General features: G+C 37.5%; 1 protein-coding gene across 1 annotated transcript in view; it reads right to left on the bottom strand.

The window, feature by feature from the left end:
* The window catches only part of VWA8 (von Willebrand factor A domain containing 8), a 519,526-nt gene that overhangs the window by 326,129 nt on the left and 179,402 nt on the right, over positions 1–13,995 (bottom strand). Inside the window, exons 15-16 of the mRNA XM_006884567.1 lie at positions 11,222–11,390; positions 8,965–9,042 (exon numbers count right to left, since the gene is read on the bottom strand). Coding sequence (XP_006884629.1) covers positions 8,965–9,042; positions 11,222–11,390 — 247 coding nt within the window. The remainder of the gene's footprint in view (positions 1–8,964; positions 9,043–11,221; positions 11,391–13,995) is intronic.

The raw sequence follows: 13,995 nt of genomic DNA, 5'->3' as shown, positions 1-13,995 counted from the left end.
TTATATATGACTCAACAATTTGTACATTTATATCCTAGGACAGTGAAAAATTTCTATTTGTTAAAAAATGTTTGACAAATTATTCCAAATTAAAGATTCTCATAGAAATAACATGGCTAAACCTGAAGGCAATTTTCCAGTGCAGTACAGTATAATCTCATTCCACACATGTGACTAAATTTCTACTCTACATTTCATTCCATTGACCAGTGAAGGGCTATCAGGACCCTGCATGGCACTCTCTTTAGTTCCAAACCATCAAAATGCATTGCAAAATATCTAGTGTTAAAAATACTAGAATTAAAAAAAGAATTACGTTAGAGTAAGGATGGCAATGGATTTATAACTGCTCATGCTAATAACACTATATAGTGACATGGACGAGGAATAGTGGAAATGTATTCACATTTACAACATTCCTCTTACCAAAACAATTTATGGAAAATAGAAACTGCATTGGAACATGTATCTCTGGATTGGAAATGATGATATTGTTAATATCTCTAGCCTTAAGCTTAAAAGATTATAATGTTCAAAATTATTTGTTATACCTTTGTTTAAATTTTTCCCAATTTTAACAACTGGGATCTAGAGGGAAGAGAAAAGACCAGAGAATGGCCAAAATTATTAGGGCAGCTATTGCTGCCAGTTTAGGGCCTGTGTCAGGAAAAGGAAGTCTTACTCATAAACAGTGCCACCCAAACATAATAAAGGAGGTCAGAATTGCTTCCACTGTGGAAAGCTGGGCCACTTCAGTAGACAGTGTCACAGACAAGAGCCACAGATAGGCAAGCGAGTAGAGAGGAAACTCCCATTCACTTGCTTTAAGTGTGGATCTGAAGGACACTTGGCCAAGGGTGGCCCACATCAGGTCCTCACAGCTGACACGACTGACAGGCCCCAGCTCCCAGCTGGAAACAAAGGAGGATGCTTCAATGATTTAGATCCTCCCAGAAGAGCTGTGGGTGAGCATTAACATTACTGGTAAGTATATTCATTTTCTCCTGGACACAAGAGCCTATTACTTGGTCCTAAATGTCTTCTGAGGACCCAACTCTTCTCACTATTTCTTAGTTGTTGGAATTGAAGGAAAACCTCATAAGCAGTTCCTTACTTCACCTCTGCCTTGCATGCGGACTTCCAAGTTGTAAAACAACCCAGTGGTAGATGGAATTTGCTCCAGGGCTTAAGATCAATAAATGACATAGTGCCTCTATATCTTGTGGTTCCTAACCTTTATACTATAATAGACAAAGTGCTAGTCCATAGGCCTTTTATTTTAAGAACTACCTTCCCTCTGTAACTTGATTTGTGCCACTATTGGAACCTCTACTTGGAATATTATTGCTTTTTAATTTTTGACTCATGTACTTTTAACTTGTTAGTTAAATTTGTGTCTTCTAGGCTACAACAGTTCCATGATACATCTTCAAGGATATGAACATGTACGGCTAAGCACAATAGATAACAGTGCATCTAAATTCCAAAATCAATCTCCGTAATAGTCTACATGTTTCCTATTGCCAAAGGGGCCCTTTAGAGTAGTGAGAGAAGATCTTCACCCTGAAACCTACAGTGTCCCTTTTCGGCAGGAAATATCTAAGAGAATATGCCATCCCCTTTTCCTTATGAATCAGGGTGAAGTCTCTCTCAGGGAGGAGTGATAGGGAATGGCAAAGGACACAATGACAAAGGAGATTAATCAGAACTGGCTTTGACAAGCACTGTGGCAACTGGGCAATTAAAACAGACTTTCAAGGCGGGGGAAGAGGAATGAACTGGGGAGGAGGGTAGAGAAAACAGTGCAACAATGAATGAATGAAAACCCCAAATCTCTGTAAATGTTCATTAAAATTAATAAAATTTAATAATTTTAAAAAATACTAGAATTAAGCTTTATAGTTGCATCATTTAAATATTTAAGAAAAGATTTATAGATATCTTCTCTGACAGTACTATGAGTTAAAACTTGAAGTTGTACTTTAAATGCTGTGAATGTGTTTAACGTATTCTGGACATGCTGTCAAGAATGGTCAATCCTTAGAAAAAGACATCATGCTGGGGAAGGCAGACGGTCACAGAAAGAGAGGAAGACCTTTAACAAGATGGACTGACAGAGTGACTATAAAAATTGGTTGAAGCATACCAGAGAACCTGCAAATGGTGCAGAACAGAGTAAGGTCCTGATCTGTTGATCATAGGATCTCTATGATATGTAATTACTTGATGGCACCCAACAACAATAAACAAATGTATTTACTATCACAGGTATCACACACAAGTAAAATTTTGTTGAAGGTAACTAGAAAAACTATTGTACCAGTGCACTGACAGGGAATTGTCAGAAATTCAAGCTGTCTTCAGAAGAGGATATGAAAAGAGAAATAGCACTGCCAATATCAGATGGATCTTGGTTGAAATAGAAAAAAACGAGAAGGATGTGTAACTGTGCTTTACTGACTAAGCAAAGGCACGAAACTGTGTAGACTATACCAAATCATGGATAACACTGCAGACAGAAAATGGGAATTCCAAAACATCTTGCTGTATTTTCAAGTGGAATAGACATACAGGAAGCCCTCTGATCAGAATAAGATGATACTGTATGGTTTAAACCAGGGCTGTATTCATTCCTCGTACTTAAGCTGCATTCTGAGCATGAGGACTGAAGGAATACTCATTAGCACCTGATGATATGCAGATAACCCAATCCTGCTTGCTGGAAGAGAAACAGAAGCACCTCCTGATGAAGACTGAAGACTTTATTACACACATATCAACATACAGAAAATAGAAATACAACTAAACCAATAAGCAGTAAACAGATTAAAGTTGTCGAGGTTTTCATTTCACCTGGATCCACAATCAATGTCATGGAAGCAGCCATTAGTAATCAAATGATGCATTGCACTGGGCAATAAATGATGGTGCTGTATATAACCTCTTCAAAGGACCAAAAAGCAAAGATGTCACTTTGAGCTTTAAGCTTCAACTTGTTGATGCCATGGCATTTTCAATCACCTCTTAAGCGGGCAAAAGCTGGACAAGTAAGAAAACTAAAAAAGAATTGATGCATTTGAATTGTAGTACCTGTTTAAGATATTAAATATACAACGGACAGCCGGAAGAACTAACAAATCTGTCCTGGAAGAAGTGTTGTCAGAGTGATCCTTGGAAGCAAGTACGGCAAGACTCACCTCATGTGCTTTGACATACCATCAAGAGAGACCGGTCCCAGGAAAGGGACATCACACTAGATAGATAGGTGGAGGGTCAGTGAAAAAGCAGAAGATGTTCAACAACATGAACTGATACAGGAGCTGCAGCAACGAGTTTCAAGGGAGCAACCACTATGCCGATGAAGCAAGACCAGCGAAGCAGAGCTTATGCTCCCACACACAGAGACAGCACCTACCAGCCATGCATTTAACAGTTATGATAGCGAACTGCTAACTGTATCTTTCTCTTCTAAAATAACTGAGAATATGACGCCGATCCCTAATTTAGTTAGCATGTTTTACTAAGAACATCTCAAAGGGTATGTTGTGTTAATATGATTAATAAATGCATCAATAAAAAATTACAGTGCCGGACAAAACTGATTTTTTTTTACATTTTTCTTCATAAGGAATAATTTCTTATACACATAGCATATGCACAGGGACCAAAAACTCTAGGGACAATATGTCAAGAAGTTCATAATTAACTCATCAATTTATTAAAAATTTATACAGGGTCTACTATGTGCTAGTAACCAGGTGGGGAAATAGTAATAAAAGAATGTACAAGACTCAGTATCAAGGAGTTTAAATATTAATGGAGAAGATATAAACAAGATACTATTGCAAGGGTTCAATGTCAAAACTATAGACCCACTGTCATGAAAACAAAAAGTGGAGATGGAGGTCACTTCTGCCTAGAAGAGCTGAGAGATCAACTCAGGATTATGTGGGCTAAGCAGATGAAAGAATGGGCACTCCAGGCATTCTCTAAAGCAAGACCGCCGGGTATGTACGCTGGGATGAAAAACCAGCAAGGAACTATGTATAGTAGAGCTGAGGGAGCAACAAGAGGGGCTGTAGGAAATGCAGCTTAGACTTAGATGGAATTTGCCAGGGATGCATAGGTCATCTTTGAGTTTATAAGCAAAAAGAACCAAGTTCTTAACAGGTTTAAACTGAAGAAAAGCTTAGGGGATTAAAGAAGGACTCCCCACGGATAATATGGAAGGCTCATTCACTCAGTTCTTTAACAGATGTTTGTTGAACACCTATGATGTAATAGGCAAAGTTTCAAGTGCTGGAGGAAGGGGAGTCACATCACCCAACAAAACAAACCCAAACTCCCTGACATGAGACAGCTAACAAACATCTAAATAAGGAGGACAGATAATAAAAGACAAACTAAATGTGTATTGTATAAACACAAATGGGATCTACTAGCTTATTTCACTAAAGAGCATCAGGAATAAAATGGGTAGGAAATTCTTAATAGAGTACAATTCTTAATATTGACTGCATCAGGAATGCTGCTCTGAAAAGGGAACACCTGAGTAGAAACCTAAATGAGTTGATAGAGTAACATGTGGCTATGTGGCAAAGAGCAGCCTAGATGGAAAAATACCAAATAAGGAGGAATGTGAAGCCCGTACCGGCATGGTTAAGGAACACTGGAAGAACAGTGTAGCTGGAGAAGAATGGCTTTGGGTTTAAGTAGTGGAGAAGACATCATAGAGATCATTAATAAGTGACCAATTATTGTTATATACTGCTGAGTTGGAATAAACACAGCAGTCACTGAAGAGTTTTAAGAGGCAGTAAATCACAAAAGAAGAGATTGTCCAACTTGCTCTTATGAAGGAGCTGGTGGTGGATTTGAACTACCTGCATCTGGGTTGGCAGTGCAACTCTTTACCGTAATAGGCCACCAGAACTTCTCCAAGTGACCACAGTAGTTGAGAAATGCTCCCCTCATGATGTTCTCACCCTAATTCCTGGACTTTAGAGATATGAGTAAACTAAAGATCTAGGTGTGACGATATTAGCCTGAGCCACACAGATCTTAAGATTCCATATAATAAAGGGGAGAGGCACAGGGAAACTTGACACTGAAACGGAGAAAAAGGTGATGTCAAGACAGTTGCAGAGACTAGAATAGTGAAGCCATGAACCAAGGAATGCCAGGAACCATGAGGAAACAAAGTAAAGGAACAGAGTTTCTATTAGATTCTCCAACACTGATTTTGGACTTTTGGTTTCCAGAACTTTGAGACAATAAATGTTTATCATCTGTGGTTATTAGCTGTAGTAGTCACAGGGTCACGGGTATATGAATAATGAGCAGAGAGGGTAGCCAAGAGGAAATCACAGTATCTCAGGGGTGGAAAAAAAAAAAACCAATAGTAAGACAAAAACTGAGATAGGTAAGAGAATCTATGAGACAATTGATGAAATTGGCTTTAAGAGTGAATGGAGATACTGAGAAAGCAAACTAGTGAGAAAGCAATGTTACTATTTTAGGAAACTGTTGTTCTGTACCATCAAGCCAGAACCAATACATAGCTCACCCTCCAGAATATTTTGTTTTTATTCATTTCAATGAAAATTTACAGAGGCTTTGGATTTCCACCTCCAGCAGATTTTTAAGAGGCAGTAAAGTGGATGGGAGATTTCCTCTCTTTCTCCTGCAGAGCAGCTGGGGGATTCAAACCATGTATCTTTGTGTTGGCAGTGCAATATCTTATCACCAAGTCACCTGCAAGGAAGCACTGCATGGTTCAAAATTGGGAAGGGCATGCAACAAGGATCTTGCATAACTTTTCAATCTATATGCAGAACAGATTAACCGAGGGGTTGAGTTCTATGAGGATAAACGTGGGTGGCATCAGGATTGGAGGAAGATTCATCAACAATCTGTGTTATGCAAATGAACAACCCTGCTTGCAGAAACTGAGGAGGACTTGAGGAACTTGCTACAGAGGGTCAAGGACTACAGCCTTCAATATGGATTGAAGCTCAACATCAAGAAAACAAAGATTCTCACCACTGGGCCAATTGGCAGCATCATGACAGATGGTCAGAGATTGAGATTGTTAAAAGCTTTAGTTTCCTTGGTTCCACAATCAATATGCTTGGTACTAGAAACCAGGAAATTAAAAGGTGAATTGCATTGGAAAAGTCTGCTGTCAGAAACCTCGCCAAAGTACTGAAGAGCAACAATGTCAGACTGGAATCTAAGGTGTGCCTGATACAGGCCATGGTCTTTGCAATTACTTGCTATGCATAAAAAAGCTGGATAATGACTAGGGGTGATAGAAACATAATTCATGCCTTTGCGCTGTGGTGCTGGAGAAGAGTATTAAATAGGCCATGGACTGCAAGAAGAACAAGTTCATCCTGGAGAGGGTGAAGCCAGCTTGCTCCTTGGAGACAAGGATTCTGAAGCTTCATCTGACATACTTTGGGCATGTTGCAAGGTGGGATCAGTCTTTAGAGAGGGATGTCATGCTTGGGAGTGTGGAGGGACAGCACAGGAGTAGAAGAACCTCGATGAGATGGATTGATTTAGTGACTGGGGTAAAGGGGGTGAGTGTGTTAGAGACAATAAGATTGGCACAGGATAGAGCAGGGTTTAGGGCTGATGTACATAGGGTCGCTATGAGTCACCGGCGAATCAATGGCACATTACAACAGAGCCACCAGAGCTCCTTTTAGGAAATTTGTTGATGTTACTGTGGACCATTGAGTTGGAACCAACTCATAGCTGACCCTTCAGAGGGTTTTTAGGTGCAATAAGTCACATGGAAGGAGACTGCTTAACTTCTGGCCACAGAGCAACTGGTGGATTTGAACCACGTACCTTTGGGTTGGCAGCACAATTAGGTAGACATAGTATTAACAAAGTCAGTACACTGAATGAGGAATAGCAATAGATTTAAAGTAAAAATATTGCTTAGTTGTGTAAGATATTTATGGTGATAATTTGAACTTGAGAAGTAAAAGAAACTAACATTTACTAAATGGTTTCTAAGAGGAGAACAAAAAGAACTCTAGAAGAACAAGGGCTAAAGAATTTGGCCGTTAACATTTCAAAGCCACAACCTGTTCTTCTTTAGAAAGGTGACACAGTTTGTGTCCATAAAGATCTACAGCCTTGGAAACTCTTGAGCAAATGCTCCTCTATGCAAAAAGTCACTATGAGTTCAGACTGACTTCATCACAGTAGGTTTAGTTTTGAGTTCTAAGAAAGTCTTTCTATCTCCTCCCACCTCCCAGAAACACTTAACTTTTGTTATATAAATATCTATAAAGCAACATTTGCAAATTCATTTTTAAGGTATACAATTTAATACTAACAATCACATTAACTATACTGTGTAGCCATCTATCATAATTACTGTTAAATTTGCCATCACCATAAACAGAAACTCATTATTTCCCAAAACAATGGTAGCACCAAGGTGACTAATTCATGGTGACCTCATGTACTACACAGTAAAGTCTGGCAGATCCTGTACCACTTCTCCATCTCCACTGTGTTTAAGACCATTGTTTCTGTCACTGTGTCAATCCATCACACCGTCTTGTTATTAACACGTTGCCACAAATGATGGCTATAGTGAAAAAAATGTGTTTCTAAGCACAGCTGTCAATTTAAAAGTGTGTGGCAACGTGTTAATTATGCAAAGGCATTGTTTGGATTATAATAAATCATAGATAATATCTGGAAGAATGAGAATTCCAGAAGACTTATCTGCACATGCAATACCTGTACATAGACCAAGAAGGAGTCATTCAAACAAAACAAAGGGGATTCTGCATGATTTAAAATCAGAAAAGGTATATGGTAGCTTTTCACTACATCTATTCAATTCACATGATGCACAAATTATTTCATATAAGTGAAATTATGTAACATTTGTCTTTTTGTTATTGACTCATTTCAATCAGCATATATTTAAAATTGGAACCACTTTTATTTTTTTAATTATTAATTTTAATGAACGTTTACAGAGTCTTTGGATTTCTATTCATTGACTGTTGCTGGTGAGGTTGCAGAGAAACTGGAACCCTTATTCACTGTTGGTGGGAGTGTAAAATGGTGCAACCACTATGGAAGGCTGTATGGTGCTTTCTCAAAAAGTTGCAAATAGAAATACCATTTGACCCCAGCAATTCCACTACTGGGAATAAACCCCAAAGAAACCATAACTGCCACCCAAGAAGATATATGCATACCCATGTTTATTGTGGCTTTGTTCACAATGGCAAAGATTGGGAAACAACCTAAATGCCCATCAACAAAGAATGGACAGAGAAGCTGTGGTATATTCACACAATGGAATACTATGCTGCATTGAAAAACAAGAAATTCATGCAATATTTGCAAGATTATTCAAAATGGGTGACCCTGGAAGACATTATGCTGAGTGAAATATCTCAGTCACAAAAGGACAAATACTGCATAGTGCCATTGTTGTAGAATGGAACCACTTTTAAAAACCATTTTTATGAGACTTTTTGCATTATTTATTCCCTACTAACAGATAGGGAAAACCCAAAACCAATAAACAACCAACACCCCTCCCAACCCCTGCTCGAGTTAAGCAGTGATAACCTTTGATTTTTCTATTACCCTAGAAAGAAAAAGACAAGTTATGTGCTGATGATAAAAAATATAGGTAGTAACTTAGAGGTAGCATTTAGTGTGTGACATATATGAGTGTGCTCATTACAGAGGACAGAAGAAAGAGCAGAATACCAAATATCCTCTAGAATTTAAAAGGTGCTTTCTCTGCCATCAACCATGAGGAGTTGGAGAAAATGGTAAAGTGATCAAACAAGTTACACACACACACACAGACAAAAGACAGGATAAGGGATAAAAGAACCAGCTTATAAAACAGATGTTAAAGTAAGAATATGTCAACAATGGGGTGAAAAAAAAAAACCAACCCAGACTTACCGTTGGGTCCTGTGTCTCTCTGAGTTTGTGTGTAAATGACAGCAATTTATTCAAAGCTTCCTGAGGTATATTCGGGACCTGTTTTATAAGGAAATTAAGAAAAAAGCAGAATTAATAAACCAGAAAGTCCAACCCATCAGTCAGAAATTATGGCTACTAAGCAAAAAAATACTACAATTAAACTTTTTAGAAAATGCCAGAGTATAGGCTATACATTTAAATAATGGATAAAGCCTCTTATTAAATTTTCAAGAAACACTTAGCTATTCTTTTCATATGCATGCTCTCTCACCTCTCCCCCTAACATTGTGTGTGTTTTGTGAAAATTTACACCGTAATTTAGTTTCTCATTTAATTATTTCTCTAGCAACTGTTCAATGACTTTGGTTATATTGTTCACAAAGTATCAATATCCTCTTTATTTCATTTCCAATACTCTAGTTTTCCCATCTCACAGCATCATTCTGAGTAAGGACTAAATCATAATGGAATGTATCCACACACGTACACACATGTATATCTTTCCATACATACAAACATAGGTTCCTACACATATATGTTCTCCTTTCTTATTACGAATTAAGACATTTAAATCAACCTGTTCTCTTTGTATAATTCCATCATCAAGAGAAAATGTGAGGGTGCCTTTAACTCAATAAAAACTAGCATGTAACATACCCATAAAAACAGTTCCATATAAATTTTTAAAACTCTGGTTTCATTAAAGGGAGCTTGGGCAGCACTGGCCATAAGGAGCTGCCCCGCTAACACAGCTGGCAGGTGCCTCTCCAGCATTTCAAAGCCATCAGCCATCAGCTGCTCTGCAGGAGAAAAAGAATCTCCTTCCATTCAATTTACAACCTTTGAAAACATGCTTGAGTGTCAGATATGACTCGGTTCTGACTTGGTAGCAATGAGAGTTTGAGTTTTATCTTTTCTTTATTAATTCCAAACTCATTTATACCCTAACTCTCATTGCTACTCAGTCAGAACAGAATCACGTAAATCTTACAGACATGCCCATCGAGTGACACAGGCACCCTTGTAGAAAGAATAGACACTCAAGCTGTTTTTTTCCATAGACTTTTCCCCACCTCCATAGACTTTTTAAACGGATCCAAGTGGCATAACTAACACATCAATGAACTTTTGAAGAATCATTGTCCAAATAACATGAACTGATTGGTTTTTAACTATAAAAAACTTAATGTGATTAATATGCCATTTTATTAAATTAGAAGATATTTTAATATAAACTAGAACAAGTTAAAATTTTTAATTTAAAAATCCTAAAGAGATACCACAACAATGACTGGTAGGATTTGATTACTACAGAAGCCTAGTGAATGGAGCTCTTAAAAAAATTTTAAGTATCTATATATTTAAGTGTTGAGGACTCTAGGGTCGCTATGAGTCACCTGCAAATCGATGGCACTTAACAACAACAACAACAGTATATATATATAATCTTATATATTATTTAAGTCATTTTTTTTTGTATAATACATATTATCCTCTCCATTTTCAGGATGAAAACTCTAAGGTTAAATAACTTATTCAAGTTTTACAAGCTAGTAGATTTAACATATAAAGCTTTATACCAAAGCCTATACATCAATGGGCTCAATTGTATCAGAAAGAATGAGGATGACACAGGATAGGACAGGGTTCAAGCCTGTTGTTCATTGTTCACAGGGTTGCTATGAGCTGTACCCAATTTTATAACACCTAACAACAAAAACAGCATAGGTTCTTATGCATAACTAAGGCCATAATAAGATCTAAAATGAAGCAATTCATTCAGGTACTTCAAATGAATTGAGAAACTGCGGTACATTCATACAATGGAATATTACATAACACATAGGAGCAATGATTTTCTAAATTACTACCTAACTTTGAACTGGAGAGCATTATGCTGGGTGAACTAACTCAGTCCCATAAGGACAAATACTGTATAAAACCATTATTGTAGAATGAGTATGAGGATCCACGAGAAGGAAGGTGGAAGCAGAGGGGTGACAGACTGAGGTGGCAGACTGAGGTTTTAATCATAGGGGTGCGCATTCAATGGGGAGAATAAAAGAAATGGGAAGGATCGTTTGTGAAAAAAATGTATTCGAACTTTGTAAATAAATCAGTGTTTTTAAAAAGTGCACTTATGTTAAAAATTATAAGGAATCTACAATAAATAAAGAATTACTTAAAAAGAAAATCAAAGTCAGAGGCAAACAGCAGGCTGGAGCCTCCCTCTTACCATTTCCTTAATCACATGGATTTCTTCACTTTTGACAAGTGGTTTCATGTGATGGAAAATGAACATGGTTAAGAATTCTGGTCCCAGCCACTGCTGAGTACTGCTTCCAATGACAGGGGGCTCTGCCAAGGCGATGATTCTGAAGGACGGGTGGATAGGGAAAATGGATCTATAAAGGGAAAACAAACAAGAAAATGTAATCTTTCACATTAAAAGTAAGTCACGGTAGTTACAGCCTGTTATTCTTGTTTGTTGTCAAGTCAGAATCCACTAATAGCTGACCCTCCAGTTAGTTTTCAGAGATAGTTAATCACATGAAAGGAGACTGCCCAGCCTTCTCTTGTGGAGCAGCTAGTGGATTCAAAGTGCATGTCTTTGGGATTGAAGCACAGCTTCTTACCGCTAGGCCACCAGAGTTTCCACCAGAGTTACAACCTAAGAGATGATAAACGGAATCTCTATGCTATTAATAGTCAAAGCTATTATATACAGAATGAACTTTGAGAGAAATAAGTCAGAATCCTCTAATTTAAGACTTAAAATCAGAATCATATACAATGAATGTTACTTTGGTAAAATTCCATCCTTAGAAATATTGTTTGTTTCGTATGTTGTCACACCTCCAATTCTTTTTCTTCCTAATCCTCTAAAATAAAACCTCATCTAGTTCTCATTCTTACATGGATTATCCTTCTTTGTTCCAAAATATCTTCAAAATCTCCTGTTTTATGATTAACTCAGTCTACACCAACAAGTACGATTCAGGGAAGGAAGCTTTTTCAATGGAGCAAACTTGAGTCCCATGAGGTATTATATTAAATTTAAAATGTAGACTGGTAGTAGAATACTTAAATCTTTAAAAAGTAAAGAGAATTGAACTTTTATATTGTTAACTCTTGCCAGTTTAAAAAAAAATTTTTTTATTTTATTATTTTTGTGTGAGTGTACTGTCAAATCAGATCTGACAGGTACAGGAGGAGATTGTCCCTCCTTCCCCGGCAGAGCATCTGGTGGATTCGAACCGTGCGCCTCTGGGATTGTAGTTGCAGCTCCTTGCCACTAGGCCACCAGAGCTCCCCAACTCTTGCCATTTTTATATGAAATGTTATGACTTTTACATGATCTCTTAGAAATTTATGGTAGGGAAGCAGAGGAAACAAATAAATATTCTAGGACTCAAAGACGAATAAGGCTAGACTTTCAAAGGTTGGTAAAACAACTTGAGAGAAACAATTAGGAACTCTCTAGTTGCAACCAGGGTGTTCTTTAGTGGTGAAGGTGGTGAAACTCCATCTCACATATTTTTTGCATGTTGTTCTTTTTTTTTTTAAAAAAAAAGGCATTATGCAAGGAAAGGTGAAAGGCTGGCAAAAGAGAGAAAGGCCCTCAGCAAGATGGGGCAGCACCGTGACTGTAACAATGGGTTCAAACATATCAGAGATGATGAGGATGGCAAAGAATAGAGCAAGCTTCAGATCTGTTGTTCTTAGAGTCACTGTGAGTCATAGTGGATTGGATGGCACCAAACAGCAATGGTTCCTAATCCAATCATGTGAGCAACAGCATTACTTTTTATCACTTCTAAAACACTCAGCAAAAATATGCTCTAAAGAATGATACAGTACTTGCAAAGAGGGCCAGAATTTAGAACACCTGCAAAATACTTTCAAAAAACAAATATACAGACAAATGACTGAACTGTTACCAAATGACAGACACAAATTTTAACTATAACAAATTTTAACATATCAAAGATTTACTTTAACTAGAATAAATCTGAATATAAATCACAACAAACTAAAAAATTTTATTTAAAAAAGTCAGAAATAGACTATCCACTACCATTAATTATTCAGTGATTTGGTCTTTGGAATGTAGTAGTATGTGTAAAGATTACCAGAAAAATATTCTTAAAACATCAGTAATAAAAAGTCCTCTAAGTACCTATTCCATGACTATTTGGACTATCACAGAACAGTTCTGTGTTAGTTTTGTGTTTTGTTTTTATAGGGAAAGTACTTTTTGGAAACAGTTATGCAAAAGGTCTGAAAAAGCCAGTCAAAGCTACCAGATATAGCTCATTTCTCCAAGTATTAAAAGAGATTTATTTACAAATGTCCATACAGCACAGAAATAACAGGTCCAAAGAAGTTGTTGTAGGGGACTACAGCACCTGCAAAACATGGGGTTAGTACAATCCAGAGGATTTCTAATAATTAGACAGTCATATCACAGACACCAATAAATGAAAATACTATGGTCTGACATCTATGAAGGTGCTTAGTTAATTTTCTACTCTGCCAAGAAGTTTGCAATAATCAGAAAACCCTGTTCCTTGGGCAAGCATCAGATGTTAATGGCTTCACCTCTTATCCTTTCCTTCTGGGACAAAAGGAGGTAAAAGAGACAGGGTTTTATTTGACTGCACAGATTAAAGGCACAATTTAGTTTCTCACTCAAGATAGAAGGGCAGTCTGGTGGCCTAGTGGTAAGGAGGTGTGCTGATAACCTAAAGGTATGCAGTTCAAGTCAATCAGCTGCTCTCTAAGAGAAAGATGGACAGTCTCTTCCCATGTGATTAATTGTCTCTGAAAACCCACAGGAGGGCTGGTTCTGACTCAAGGCGCTCAACAAGAACTCAAGATAAGCTTCAACGATTTAGATCCTCCCAGAAGAGCCATGGGTGAGCATTAACATTACTGGTAAGTATATTCATTTTCTCCTGGACACAAGAGCCTATTATTTGGTCCTAAAAGCCTTCTGAGGACCCAACT

The sequence above is a fragment of the Elephantulus edwardii genome, unplaced genomic scaffold (assembly GCF_000299155.1).
Source record: "Elephantulus edwardii isolate Elephantulus edwardi_28Jun2011 unplaced genomic scaffold, EleEdw1.0 scaffold00036, whole genome shotgun sequence".
NCBI lineage: Eukaryota > Metazoa > Chordata > Mammalia > Macroscelidea > Macroscelididae > Elephantulus > Elephantulus edwardii.
This window is presented reverse-complemented; position numbering and strand designations above follow the sequence as displayed.